The sequence below is a fragment of the Erinaceus europaeus genome, chromosome 1 (genome assembly GCF_950295315.1).
Source record: "Erinaceus europaeus chromosome 1, mEriEur2.1, whole genome shotgun sequence".
NCBI classification, from domain to species: Eukaryota; Metazoa; Chordata; class Mammalia; order Eulipotyphla; family Erinaceidae; genus Erinaceus; species Erinaceus europaeus.
Genome location: NC_080162.1, coordinates 180,952,547 through 180,966,058, shown reverse-complemented (window position 1 = coordinate 180,966,058; position 13,512 = coordinate 180,952,547). Strand labels below are relative to the sequence as shown.

Here is a 13,512-nt window from a genome sequence, read left to right as displayed (position 1 = left end):
AGCAGGATACAGTAGTCTTGGTTGAAAGCCTTTCTCATTGAGCACTCAATAGATAACTTGCCATTCTCTTCTGGCCTATAGTGTTTGTGTGGAGAAGTCTGCTGCTAATCTTATGGGTGCTCCTTTGTAGGTGACTGTTTATCTCTTGCAGCCTTCAGGATCCTTTCTTTATCCTTATTCCTTTCCATTTTAAATATGATGAGTCTTGGTGTCTTTAAGTCTGGGTTAATTCTGTTTGCGACCCTCCGGGCTTCTTGAATCTTTCTTTATGTCTTTTATGTTGTCTAGACTAGTGAAGTTCTCAGCTGTTATGTTCTGAAGAATACTTTCTTCCCCTCCCTCTCTTTCTTCCTCTGGTAAGCCAATAATGCATATATTATTTCTTTTGAAGTCATCCCATAGGTCTCTATTGTTGTTTTCAGTATCACTTAATCTCTTTTTGATATCTCTTACTTCTTTTTTAGTTGTCTCTAATTTGTCCTCGATCTTGCTAATTCTGTCTTCAGCCTCATTTAGTCTATTCTCTCTTCCCTCTACTGTTTTCTGGAGTTCATCTATTTTGTTACTTTGTTCTGATACTGTTTTAGCTTGTTCAGCTAGTTGAGTTCTTAGCTCAGCTATTTCAGCTTTCAGCTCTCTAATAACCTTGAGGTAATTAGTGTTTTCTTCCAGGGTCTCATTTGTTGTTTCTGCATTTCTGATGACAATTCTTTCAAACTCTTTACTCACTTCTGTGATTATTTCCTTAACTAGTGTTTGGATGTTGACCTCATTATTTTGTACTCAAACTTTGGGGGGCTTTTAGCTGGACTCTTGCCCTGGTTCATGTCTCCAATATTTCTTCTTGTTGGTTTAACCATTCTATATAGTATGTTATGAGGACCCTCTCTCAGTACTTTTCAAATTACTGATCACTCTTGCCTGGATTGACTTGTGTCTAAGTAAGGTAAGCAGAGGGTTCACAGTTGTGGAAATTGACAGTTGTTTCAATATTATTTTAATCCCTGAGTTGGAGCTCAGTGGCTTAAAAGCCTCTTGTTCTTTTTCTTCCATGTAGGCTATGGGAGCCTGAAGGCTTTTAAATTATAAGTAGGCTTCTTAGCTTAATTACTGAGTCCTGACTTAAGAGATAAAGCAGGGTGGGGCAGAGATAATACAGTGGTTATGTAAAGAGACTTTCACAGCCCCACAGCTAGACCACTGAGGTCTAGATCTTCTCCTGAGTTTCCTTGTTAGTTCTCTGTCCCCTGGTGTCAGTGCACAGGGTCTCCCCCCTGCTGCTCCTGATTCTGATGGCAGTAGCAATGGAGACTCATAGTTGCATGTGATGAGTTTTAGGGAAGTCCTCACCTCCCTTCAGACATCTTTTTGCTAGGGAAACAGACTGGAGGTGGTGTCTCAACTGGTAAACTGCAGGACTGTTATCAGCCACTTAATCTCTCCCTAGGCTCCTCTCTGTCCACAAGCCATACGTGTTTGCACTAACAGGTGATTTGGTGGGATGCTGAAGTCATTCTAGTCCTGTCTTGTTGCGGTCCCAGGTGGTCTCCTTTGGTATTCCTAGTTGACCAGTGAGAGGAGAGGAGAGAAACACAGCTGTTGCTACTCCGTAGCCCCGCCTCCAAAAGTCCCTGTTTTTTTATTATTATTATTATTTTATTTTTTTATTTATTATCACTGGGTCTTCACTGCTCTGGGCTAACTTTCTCATTTTGAAAGACGGGGTGACGAGTTGTGGGGACCAGAATCTAATCTAGGCTGCACACATAGCAAAGCAGACAGACTATCCGAGTAACTGTTTAGCCAGCCCAGCTTTTAACTGTTAAAAGCACTGTCTTTGTATGAAAATGACACTGGTGAGCCATTATTAATAAAAATAACTGAATAGTAGGTATATTGTCTTACTGATTATCGTTTGGATATTTAGAGAACCATCATTCTTCTGTAGTTATGTAAATTCTTTTGTATAAGGTAAACAAAAAAGAGGGAAATGTGGTGCCGTGTTATCTGGATAATTTCATTCACCATTCTCAAGAAACAAGTCCTCTGGAATAATGTTGAGGTTGGAAACCTGAATAATTTCTGCCTCTTATTTCTGATATCCTGTGTACCCTCACAACTGACTGTTCTACTGTACTATAAGTTGTTTCCTACTTTTAAAAGATGAGCTTACTGGTTCATCTGACGCTTAGCTGAAGAAATAGTGATTTGTTCCAAAATTGTGGAAATAGGCAGTGTGAGTTCTGCATATCAAGAAACAAGAGTTCAGTCTCCAAATTTATTTCTCCTTCATGAATTTTCAAGGGTGATTTTTCAGATAACTGATCTTTACTATTTGTCTTGACTTTGGAAGCCAAGTTTATTATCTTTTCTGTTGACTCCATTGTCTTTTGCTCTGTTCTTCCACCCTAATTGAAGACCAGACAATCAAATCCTGGATAGATTTATTTTGCAGTTGGTGTAATATTACTGTTTTTTATTGGGATCATGATTTGCGTGTTGCACGCAGGTTTTTCCTCTTATTTTCCTCTATTTATTAGAGACTAGTTTCCATTTAAATGAGCGTATCTTCGCTCACACCTTAGGACTGAGTTCTGTTTGTAGTCTCTCCTTTTCCCTACTTGTCAAAACATGATCCCCATTGGCTCACCTTCTCCCCCCAAGTCTATTAAATCTTATTTCTCATTAGCTTTCTTTTTCTTCTCTGACCCATTTAGAAAGTTGAAATTTCATTTCTATCTCTGACTCAACTTTGTTTTGTTCCAGAAATCAAAGTTTAGAAACTATGATTCAGTACATTTTTTTTGTGACCCAATCTCTCTGTCTCTCTCTCTGTCTCATAAGTGCTATTTTAAAATGAAATAAAAAACCACATTGGTTCTTGCAGCTGTTGAGTACAGTTATTGAAATATTTGGCTTATGGCACTATTCACTGTGTTATACTTTGCTAGACACATACATACTCGAATGTGCTTAAAACCAACTTTTGTTTTCATTTCTTTACCCCCTGTCTCTACTTTTACTGCATAGTTCCTCTCTAAGTATTATATATGCCATCTTAGAAATGTCTAATCCACTTATATCATTTATATCCTGCATTATTACTTAGATCCATCCTATACATGACTTAGTTCCCCATAAAAACAAGTCTGGTTAATCATTTCCCAACTTAGTAACTTATGTTGATTTTTCTGTTCTACTAAATGAGCTCAGAATTTAGGCCTGACTTGAGAAACCTTTTATAAACCCCCTAATTTCTTCTCATGAACAACCTCATCTCAGTATTAATTCCTCCCTGCCCACATACATACTTCTGGAATCTCTAGAACACAGAATTTCTCCCTCCTCTTCAAATATTACATGTTCAGCAGTAGATTTAACATAATTTGTTGTTCAGGCTTATAAGTAGACTTAAATGCTGATGGGTTTGAGATGGATAGTTTCACAAAGGTATGAGTAATGAGCAGGACCTTGAAAATTTGAATGACTAGGCCAGCAAAAAACCTGGATTAGTTTGCCTCCTTTACCATGTCCAGCCCAGGTTTGAACCTGGGTGTGCCTACATTGAAGGAAACTTTAGTACTGTGCTGTTTCTCCACCCTATCTATGTATCTACCTACCTATCTATATATCTATCTGTCCCTCTACCTGAAAAAGTTAGCCCAGAATGGTGACAGAGAAAAAAAATAGAAAAGTTGACAGAATAGACAAATAGCATTTCTGGAAATAATAGTTTCAGTGAAGGCATGAAAGTGTAAATGCCCATGTTATGTTGGTGGGAGCTATTTTTAACTACAATAAATGGAAAGAAATTGTTTAAAAAATTCATTTGGAGACTGGTAGGGACGTCAGAAAACAGCTTGAATTCATGGAAATAAAGGTCCATGGAAGAGTTTGAAAGTGTAACATTATAAAATCTCAGTTGTACATTAACTTTGCTTAAGTTATGTTTGAAGAAGCTTTATTGAATGTTTCTGTTAAGTATAGCTGAGCAAAAGTTAGCTAGCTATGTTATCATGGACAATTTATATCATAAGATTGTCAGAGTATGTGCTAAAATATATATACATATATAGTTCTTATAAATCAAATGTGATGTGACTATGTGGAAAGTACTGTCCTCATGAAAACTTTCTTATTCACATTTTTAACAGTTTTTTCTTTTCTTAAAGTGTTAGTGGCAAACAGACTGCAGTAACTGAATCCTCAGGGGTTACTTTATTGAGGTGAAGTAAATTGACATTTTTTTCTCTGTCTTTGAAATCTTTGAATAAATCTATCCATGTAGACTTAGATACTTTATAGTTAATTGCCATGTAAATGGTATGATTTAAAGTATTATCTCACAACCTGGGAGGTGGAGCAGTGGATAAAGCATGTGATCCTGTGTTCAATCCCTACCATCACAAGTGCTGGAGTGGTGCTCTGTTTCTTTCTCTTTTCTCTCTTTCCTTCTCAGTAATAAATAAATCTCTTAAAAGATAAAGAATTATCTCAGTGTCCTACTTACCTCAACAGATATTCAAGACCCTGAGGTGTTTTGAAATTCCAAATCTAATAACCTCTGTGGTCCTGGGTTATTTTATATTTCACATTGTCTCTACAAGGCCACTATTGGAGTGCACATATTGAACTTGAAGCAGATTTTTATTAAATTCTTATTCTCTTATAGGAACAAGGGTATAATGTGGAGTAGGGAACGAATGGAAGTTATATTTGTGATGACACCCAAATTGTTATTTTATGAGATTCCTTGAAAATTGTATTTAATCTACAATACTGTGGCATCACACTTACTACATTTTCAGCAGCAGAAGTACTGAATGAAACTGGATAAAGAGATGATGTCTGGTTTGTTATGGTCATTGGAAATAGAGACTTTAGAAGCTGAGAGGGACCTGGTGATGGTGCACCCACCTGGTTAAACACACACATTAAAGGAAAAAATGGCCACCAGGAGTAGTGGTTTCCTACTGCAGACTCTGAGTCTCAGCGGTAACCGGCAGCAATAAAAGAAAACAAAAATAAATATAAAAAAGCTGAGATGTTAGATGAATTACTTAAAAGAACGGTGAGATAACTCATGACAGCAGGAGTGCTTGGGTATAGAGGAAGATTTCTCAGTGTTGACAAGCCCTTAGAATGCTAGATCATGAATTTACTTCAGTGTCATACATTCTCAAGGGTTGGCTTTCTGTGAAAAGGATATCCTGGGGTGTCGAGATAGCATAATGGAAACAAGACCCTGAATGTGACATTCTTCACACAGTGAAACATATGGAAACCCGTCTCCGCGACCATGTGGTTTATGGAAGATAGAAGAGTAAGCAATCCCTACTTTAGACCACAAAGGAGAAAAATAATGCCCTCATAGAAAGGCTAGATTATAGACAAGGCAAAGAGGTAGAAAGCTGAAAAGTTTAGGATGTCATTTCAGAAGGAATATTAGAAAATTTTAGAGAGAAGGAGGGAAGGGGTTGCAAAGAGCATTGATGGGGATAAAAAGAATTTGTAAATATGTATTTTAGGTGATGATAAAATTATTGCCTGAGTTTTCATAGCTACTTTTCTTCATCTTGGTTTGTTCTTATAATTGAAATGATACCAGTATTGCAGAGTTGTAAAACAGCCTTACATAATTTAAAGACCCTTTTGGAAGCTATAAACATCACCAAATAATATATGCCATTATGTATAATGGAACTTGGCTTTTTTTTTCCCTTTTGGTAAATATGCTATAGGAGAGAACAAAAGTAAATATTTCATAGTTTGAGGATTTTTTTTTCCTTAACATGCCTTATTGGAATGCTAAAAGACTGTATTTCTGAGTAGTTTAAATAGGCATACTAAATGATAGGATAGAGACAGCTGGACAAAAATCTGAAAGACCAAATAAAGGTTATGATGGTACAGCAACCTGGTAGGTGACACAGTGGATAAAGGTGTAGGATTCTCTGACATGAGGTCCTGAGTTCCATCCCCTACATTGTAAGTGCCAGAGTAATGCTCTGGGTCTCTACCTCCCCCCCCCATAAATAAATAGATAAATATATCTTTAAAAAAAGAAGACAGTGGAACGTTCAGTTAGGAAAGCAGACCAGGCAGAAAGTCCTAGTACAGCACTTCAACTAGGTATTAACCTTTTTCCATAGCCTTCCGAGTCTGTGGAACCAAGTGCATCTGTCATGTTTTATTCAGGTCTCACAGGAAACTCTTGTCTAGTTTGAAGAATGGAGCCCAATTAGAAGAGCTTAATAAGAAAAAGGAAACAGTGATAACTTGTCAGAGTAAGTAGTGCTCTTCTCACAATTTTAGAAGAGAATTGATGTACCCTTGAAAGTGATCCAACCATTGACCTCACCACCACAGCAGACAGATACACATTTCAGAAAATGAAGCACAAAAAGATGAAATATCCATGACTTCACAGCTAGAGGGAGAATTTTTTTTTTTAAGTTAGCTATTCTGACTTAAAATACTTTTGCTGTGATGGTATATTTTATTCAATAATCATAAATAGTTACCTAAAGCAGAATTAACAGTTGATTCTTCTTATTCATGGGTCTATGGCCATACCACCCTGAACACGCCCAATCTCATCTTATTATTCATGATAGTTGTGTTCTATAAAGTTGCTGTAAATACTCATCCATTGCTCCTAGAGGAATACAGTATTCAGTTCCTTTCAGGCTCTGCATACATTTTTTTTTTTTATATAGCCTTCTTACACTTAGGAACTGAACAACACCTAAGTATTTGCTTGGGGACTATTTTAAACAGCAAAATGACTCCAGAAAGATATAGTTCATAGCATACAAGTAGTTCCCTTCCCCAATAGAAAGTAGTTACATGGTAGTCAAACTCTGGTTCCTTCAGTCTGTGTAAGGTGCTTGTCTGACTAAAAACCATGTTTCATGGGGCCAGGTGGTGGCGCAGCAGGTTGAGCGCACACATTACAGTGTGCAATGATCTGGGATCAAGCCCCTGGCCCCCACCTGCAGGAGAGAAGCTTTTTAAGTAGGTAAGCAGAACTGCAGGTCTCATTCTCTCTTTCTGTCTTCCCCTTCCCTCTCAATTTCTCTCTGTCCATAATAAGTAAAATATATTTTTTTAAATCATCAAAACTTTAGGGAAAATCATTGGACTACCTATTTTTTTATATTATTAGTTATTTGATAGTAATTAACAAGATTGTAAGATAACAGGGCTACAGTTCCTACCATCAGAGTTCTGCATCCTATCCCATCCATTAAAAGCTTCCATATCCTTTACCCCTCTCTGGGTGTATGGACCAACAGTAGGGCACAGAAGGTGGAAAATCTGGCTTCTGTAATTGCTTCCCTGCTGGACTTAGATATAGTCAGGTTGATCCATGCCTCCAGCCTGTTTCTGTCTTTCCCTAGTGGGAAAGGTGAGGTTCTGGGATGCATTGGTGAGGTTATCTACCCAGGGAGGTCAGGATGAAGTCATGGTAGTGTCTGCAACTTGGTGGCTGAAAGGTGGTAAGATATAAAACAGGACAAAATGTTTAATAAAAAGGAACCCAAGGTAGGAGTAGAGCAAATGAAACTAGGGGTCTTCATTGTAGAAAGAAGCTAGGAAGTCTATTTTGGGTATGTTTCATATGGCCCATGCCTTTAGTAATCTTTGCTTGAGCCTGATAGTTAATGTGATAGTTAATGTGTATGGACTAAAAGGTATTATCTGGCCCTGCACCACTAGGAAAAGAGAAACGGGCTGGGAATATGGATTGACCTGCCAGTGCCCATGTCCAGCGGGGAAGCAACTATAGAAGCCAGACCTTCCACTTTCTGCACCCCATAATGATCCTGGGTCCATACTCCTAGAGGGATAAAGAAGAGTAAAGCTTCCAATGGAGGGGATGGGATGCGGAACTCTGGTGGTGGGAATTATGTGGAATTATGTACCCCTCTTATTCTACAGTCTTGTCGATCATTATTAAATCAATAAAATAAGTAGTTAAAGTATTGTCTGGGAAGATGGTGTCAAGAGTTGAAAATAGGACTAGAAAGCTAGATTAGGGCAGAGAGTAGCTCCCAGATATTGGAAAGTATATAAATAGCATTAACTGTTAATCCCATCAATGGACTGCCTCTTCTCACACATAATTCTACAATTCCCTTGTTCTACTAAGAACACTGTTGAAATTTTTATTTGAGATTGCATTCTAACAACAAATCATAAAGAGAACTATGTTTCTGCTTAAGTTGTTTTACATATGTTTTCATACGATGTGTTTGTATATGCTTACAATTCTTAAACAGATTAAATTATGTATCCTACCTATAAGATCTAAAACACACTCTAGGGCCAGGGAGATAGCAACAGTGGCAGTACTATGGACTTTCATGCCTGAGGCACCAGAGGACCCAGGTGAAATACTCACACCAACATAAACCAAGTTGTGTTCTGATTTAAAAAAAAAATTCCCCCTCTGATTTTCAGAGTGAACTTTGTACTGTACCTTGCAATTCCAGACTCAAAGGTAAAATATAATTCAAAGTTTTTGCCAGCCTCTTAAGGTCTGTTTTTAAATGTGAAAAGTCTTTGATGACAGCATATCTACTTTTAGGTGAAAGAAGGAGTAAACGAGCAACAAAAACCATTGAAGGCAAAAGAATGTGTACTTTAAACTCTCACCCAGTGGCTCCTGAGAAAAATCGTCCTAGAAAAAAACAGGTATTTGTTTTTTATATTTACATAATACTTTGTGGATATTAGAATGATTTTGATTATATTTGATTATATCACACTTTTGGACAGCTCTAAAATCTCATAAAATATTTGTCATCTTTTTTTTGTCATTTTAGATTAATTAACCAACCTCCTATTCAGAGTTCCAAGAAAATAATTTTATTAGTATATTTCAGGGGTCTAATGAAATAAAATGTCTTTATGCTTAAAAAGCACCATTCATGTATTGTAGGATTTTTCTATTCAAAAAGTAAAGCTGAATCGATTTTAAGACTCACTTCATTTGTTTCCTCTCTCCATCATTACAGTTCTCAGCCACGTCTCAGTGTCTGAAACCCTTGTTTTGTATTTTACCTGGCTTTCTTTTTGCATATAGCAGGTGAATTGCCAGTGGTACTGTATCAAGGTCTTGGGAAGGGATTCACAGAATCAAAGGTGGTGAAGGAAGCAAAGTTTATTACAAGGAGCACTCTGAGACAGAGATTAAGGGTGCAGTGACAGGGAGAAAAGTCAGCTGTGCCAGGAGTATAGGAACTGGCGCTCATCAGGGAACTTACAGCTTTGAAAAGGGGATTACAGCTTTAGAATAGAATTTTTCTATTTCCTGTCTTGTGTTTCTCCATTTCTAATTAACCTGGGCAGTTATTGGTCCCATTGCTGTACTTCTTACTGTTTTCCTAGGATAATGGGTTTCATCCTTTGCATCCTATTAAATTAAATCTGTGCAAACATGGTGACATACTTATGGTGGTGTGCTGATATTCTGTCAGGTTAGCTGTGCCTCAGCATAAATACAAAAGTGAGTTCATGCAGGTGTCAGGCGGGCTACAGTTCATAGCAAAACTTCCGAGTGAAGCCCTCAAGTTAACCCTTGGTAGTGACTAAATCTTGTTATTTGTCATGATTGGAATTAGAAGGTGGGTCTGTACTTTTTTTCCTTCATGTTTTTTATTTAAGATGACTTTTTTTTTCCTTAAAGGTTTGTGCAGACAGTTATGTTGAGGTGTTGGGGCAAGGGCCACACTTAGGCTACTACGGGTATCTTCTGTGACTTAGACTTATTTTGACTTTCTCCAACAGTTAACATAGAAAGCAGCTCTGACTACAAAGACTACTTATCTGTGTAATTCCTTTTTTAGCCCCACCACCTCTACTTTTTGTAATTATGCTAACAAAGGGAGCCTCCTGCTCTTTCAGATCAGAGATTTGGAGTGTTTTCGTAACACTGGAGAATTATATTTTCACAGGCTTTCTGGGATTATTTGCCAGAGTGGCTTGCTTTTTCACAAACCTTTTGCAATTTCCACTAGTGATGTATTCCTTCCATACCTAGGGCTCTAGGGGTCTCTTAATTTTGTCATTGTTGTGGTTTTGTGGGGGTTATTGTTGTTATTGTTGATTTCTTACTAAAGCTTCACCTCTCCAGGCCAGATTTTTCAGACAGAGAGGGAAACACAGCACACCAACAGTATGGTTGTCTAGTTCAACATGACACAGTTTTAACTTTCCTCTAGTTCAGGAATTGATACTCCTTCTATAAAGGATTGTTGAGGTATGCTTATTTTTTATTTGTTTGTTGCTGAAGCTTCCCTCTAACCAAGGGCTTGAAACTGGGTCCTTGTACGTGGTAGCATGTACAGCTCAACGTGTGCACCACCACCCAGCTGATGGACTGTTTTAGTCATAGGCATCCTAATGGGTGTGAATTAGTTTTCTATGTAGATCAGGTTTGCACTTTCCTAATTGTTTAGTAATGATGAGCATCTTTTTATGTGTCTAGCAGCTATTTATCTTTTTTAAAATAAATGTCTATGTAATAAGTCCTTTGCTCATTTAAAATATTTTTATACTAGAACAGTTTTTAAAATTTACAGTTCATTAGTACTAGGTTTATTCCCATTGTTGTACAACCAATCCTATGTCTTTGTGTTTGTGACTGAGGATGACTGTATCTTTTAAAGAAAATACAAAAGACTGCCAGAGAAATTACTCAGTGTAGACATAGTAATCACTTAGCTGGTTTGTTGTTCCTTCAGCATGTCAGCAGAAAAAAATAATAAGCTGATCACCTGTAATAAATGCAAAGTGTCAGTAATTTTCTCTGTATGATACAGATTTTTTTTTTTTACATTTTTAGTCATTTTACCAAAATTAAATTGCCTGTTTTAATTTGCAAAAAAAAACCTATAGGGAATATTTAATTTTTATATGTATATTTCAGCCAGCAAAAGCAGAACAAAGGATTCACTAAGTTAATGAAGTATTAAATACTCAAAAGTTCTGTTTAGAGACATGGAGGGATAATGAACTCCACTTTTAGAAAAACATCTTAAGATAGCAGTCTGCAATTGTGAGTAACTTCTACTTTTTATCAAAAAGGTCTGGCTTTGGGAGGAAGACAAGAATCTGCGATCTGGTGTCAGGAAATATGGAGAGGGAAACTGGTCTAAAATACTGTCACATTATAAATTCAACAACCGAACAAGTGTCATGTTAAAAGACAGATGGAGAACTATGAAGAAACTCAAGCTGATTTGCTCAGACAGTGAAGACTGAAGATGTTTATGAAAGCTTGATAAGAGGACAGTTAATATTTTGATCACTGTAACTTGCAAGGTGATGTATCTGAAATTTTTTCAGAGTATTACAATATTTTTCCATAACAGTTAACAAGAGGATGTGTAATGTAAGGCTATCTGCCACCATTGTATTTCTTGTGAATCTTTTTACTTTGGTAAAATGTAAATATGTCCTGCTGTGGTGTTCTTAAAGCCCATCTATATCCCCAAATCCTAATGAAAACCTGGTAAGAGAGAAAAAAAGAAAGTATTTCTGTTGACCTAGTCTATAGGCTGACTTCAATATGCACAGAAAGTGAAGTCTGTGAAAATCAGTGGTTTTTGACATGAACTGTTATGACTTGATTTGTGATCTTAAATATTACCAAGGTAGTTATTTATAGCATGGTAATGCCTATGCATTAAGATATATGAGTTAATTTTTCTTTAATAGCTTCTTCTAAAGGAAACATCTTTAAAAATAATACAACATAGGACAAAATTTGCCCTGCTAGTAAGAATCGTTTCTTGTCTCTGGTAGGCACATTTGACTTTTCTTAAACTCTTTGACAGATGTTTTAAATAAAATGTCATATAATCTCGTGCCATAAATATCAGCTTCTGATATTTTCCTTTACATATCAACATTAAGCCTAAGTAGTATTCTGTAAATGCTTATGTTGGTGCTGGCCATATCACTTTGATATCTGTGATATAATAATTATTAGGTCAAGAGATCCTTTACTAGATAATTTTGACTTCCCACCAGTATTTATGCTTTAAGGATTTAGTCAACATCTAATGGAATTTCAGCATTTCAAGTTACATGTACTTTATTTAAGGAATAAAAATTTTGTCACACTGAATACTTGGACATGAAATGAAATGGTAATATTTATCAGTCTGTATTTAATTTCCCATTAAAGCTTTATACATTGCTTTCTCACTGTGTCTACTTTTGTTTGTTTTATACATATAATGGTCCCAATTTTCTTTCCTTGATTAAATTCCTTTTTTCCTGGGTCCTCTTTCTTGGGTTATACTCATTTAACTAGAGCATCTCCTTTTTCGAGAAAAGATGCACAAAATAAAGTTGGTTTCTATGTTGCACATCTGAAAAAATAATCATTTTTCATTTTTTTATTTTATTTTATTTTAACCAGAGCACTGCTCAGCACTGGCTGATAGTGGTGCAGGGGATTGAACCTGGGACTTTGGAGCCTCAGGCATGAGAGTCTCTTTGTAACTATTATGCTATCTACCCCCACCGTCTTTTTTTTTTTTTTTTTTTTTTTTTTTTGCTTCCAAGGTCATTGCTGGGGCTTGGTGCTGGCACTACAAATCCAATGCTTCAGGCAGTCATTTTTTCCTTTTTATTGGATAGAACAGAGAAACGGGGAGGAGGACCTAAAGGAGAAAGATAAGACACCTGCAGACCTGCTTCACCTTGTGAAGTGACCCACCCAGTGGCTTGAACCAGGATCCTTGCGCTACTTTGTACTATGTGCACTTAACTTGGTGCTCCACTGCCCAACTACCAAAAATATCCTTTTTCTATGCCCACATTTAATTAATTATAGTATTAGATATGGACTTATAATTTGGAAAACATTAGCTCTCAAAGCCATTGTTCTCTTCAGTGTCTGTTTTGAGAAGACTGATTCATTTATGAATTTATGTATTTACTTAATGTCAGTAGTTTTATTTAATATTTTCTTACATAAATAATACTTAATGTTTAATTATTTACTTAATAAATGTCACTGGGATGTCACTGCTCTGGACCGTTGACCAGCTTTTTCAGTAGGAAAAGATACCATAGCACAGAAGCCTCCTACAATGTGATGGGGGCCAGCCTTGAACCTGGGTCACACGCACAGAAAGCAGGCACACTGTCCAGGTGAGCTGACTTACCAGCTCGAACACCATTTTGATTATTGATCCTTTACATATAGCCTCTTTAATTCTCTCTAAAAGCTTTCGAATTCTTCACTGTGGGATGATCTATTTCATGATCTATAATGTGCTTCTCATGTTAATCGTTTTCCCCCCTCTTTCGTTTTATATCTATGAGCCAAATACATAGTGGCTTTGGAAGTTCATGTGTTAAATTCTGAAAAATAACATTGTACTATTTTATTCCTTGTTTCTTAGTACTAATCTGTCTGGAACACAAACTTCTAAGATATTAGTTCATATATATATACTTTTTTCCCCTTTTGTTGCCCTTGGTTTTTTT

General features: G+C 36.7%; 1 protein-coding gene across 6 annotated transcripts in view; it reads left to right on the top strand.

Annotated features, from left to right (window-relative positions):
* TERF1 (telomeric repeat binding factor 1) overlaps positions 1–12,219 on the top strand; it is a 31,188-nt gene extending 18,969 nt beyond the window's left edge. For 2 of the 6 annotated variants that reach the window (XM_060200229.1, XM_060200216.1), the window contains 5 exons: positions 4,173–4,226; positions 5,270–5,323; positions 6,199–6,287; positions 8,594–8,700; positions 11,095–12,219. In XM_060200229.1, coding sequence (XP_060056212.1) covers positions 4,173–4,226; positions 5,270–5,323; positions 6,199–6,287; positions 8,594–8,700; positions 11,095–11,271 — 481 coding nt within the window. In that variant the 3' untranslated portion in view covers positions 11,272–12,219. The remainder of the gene's footprint in view (positions 1–4,172; positions 4,227–5,269; positions 5,324–6,198; positions 6,288–8,593; positions 8,701–11,094) is intronic. The other 4 variants (XM_060200246.1, XM_060200222.1, XM_060200256.1 and 1 more) reach the window with 2 other exon arrangements.
* The last annotated feature ends 1,293 nt before the right edge of the window (positions 12,220–13,512 follow it).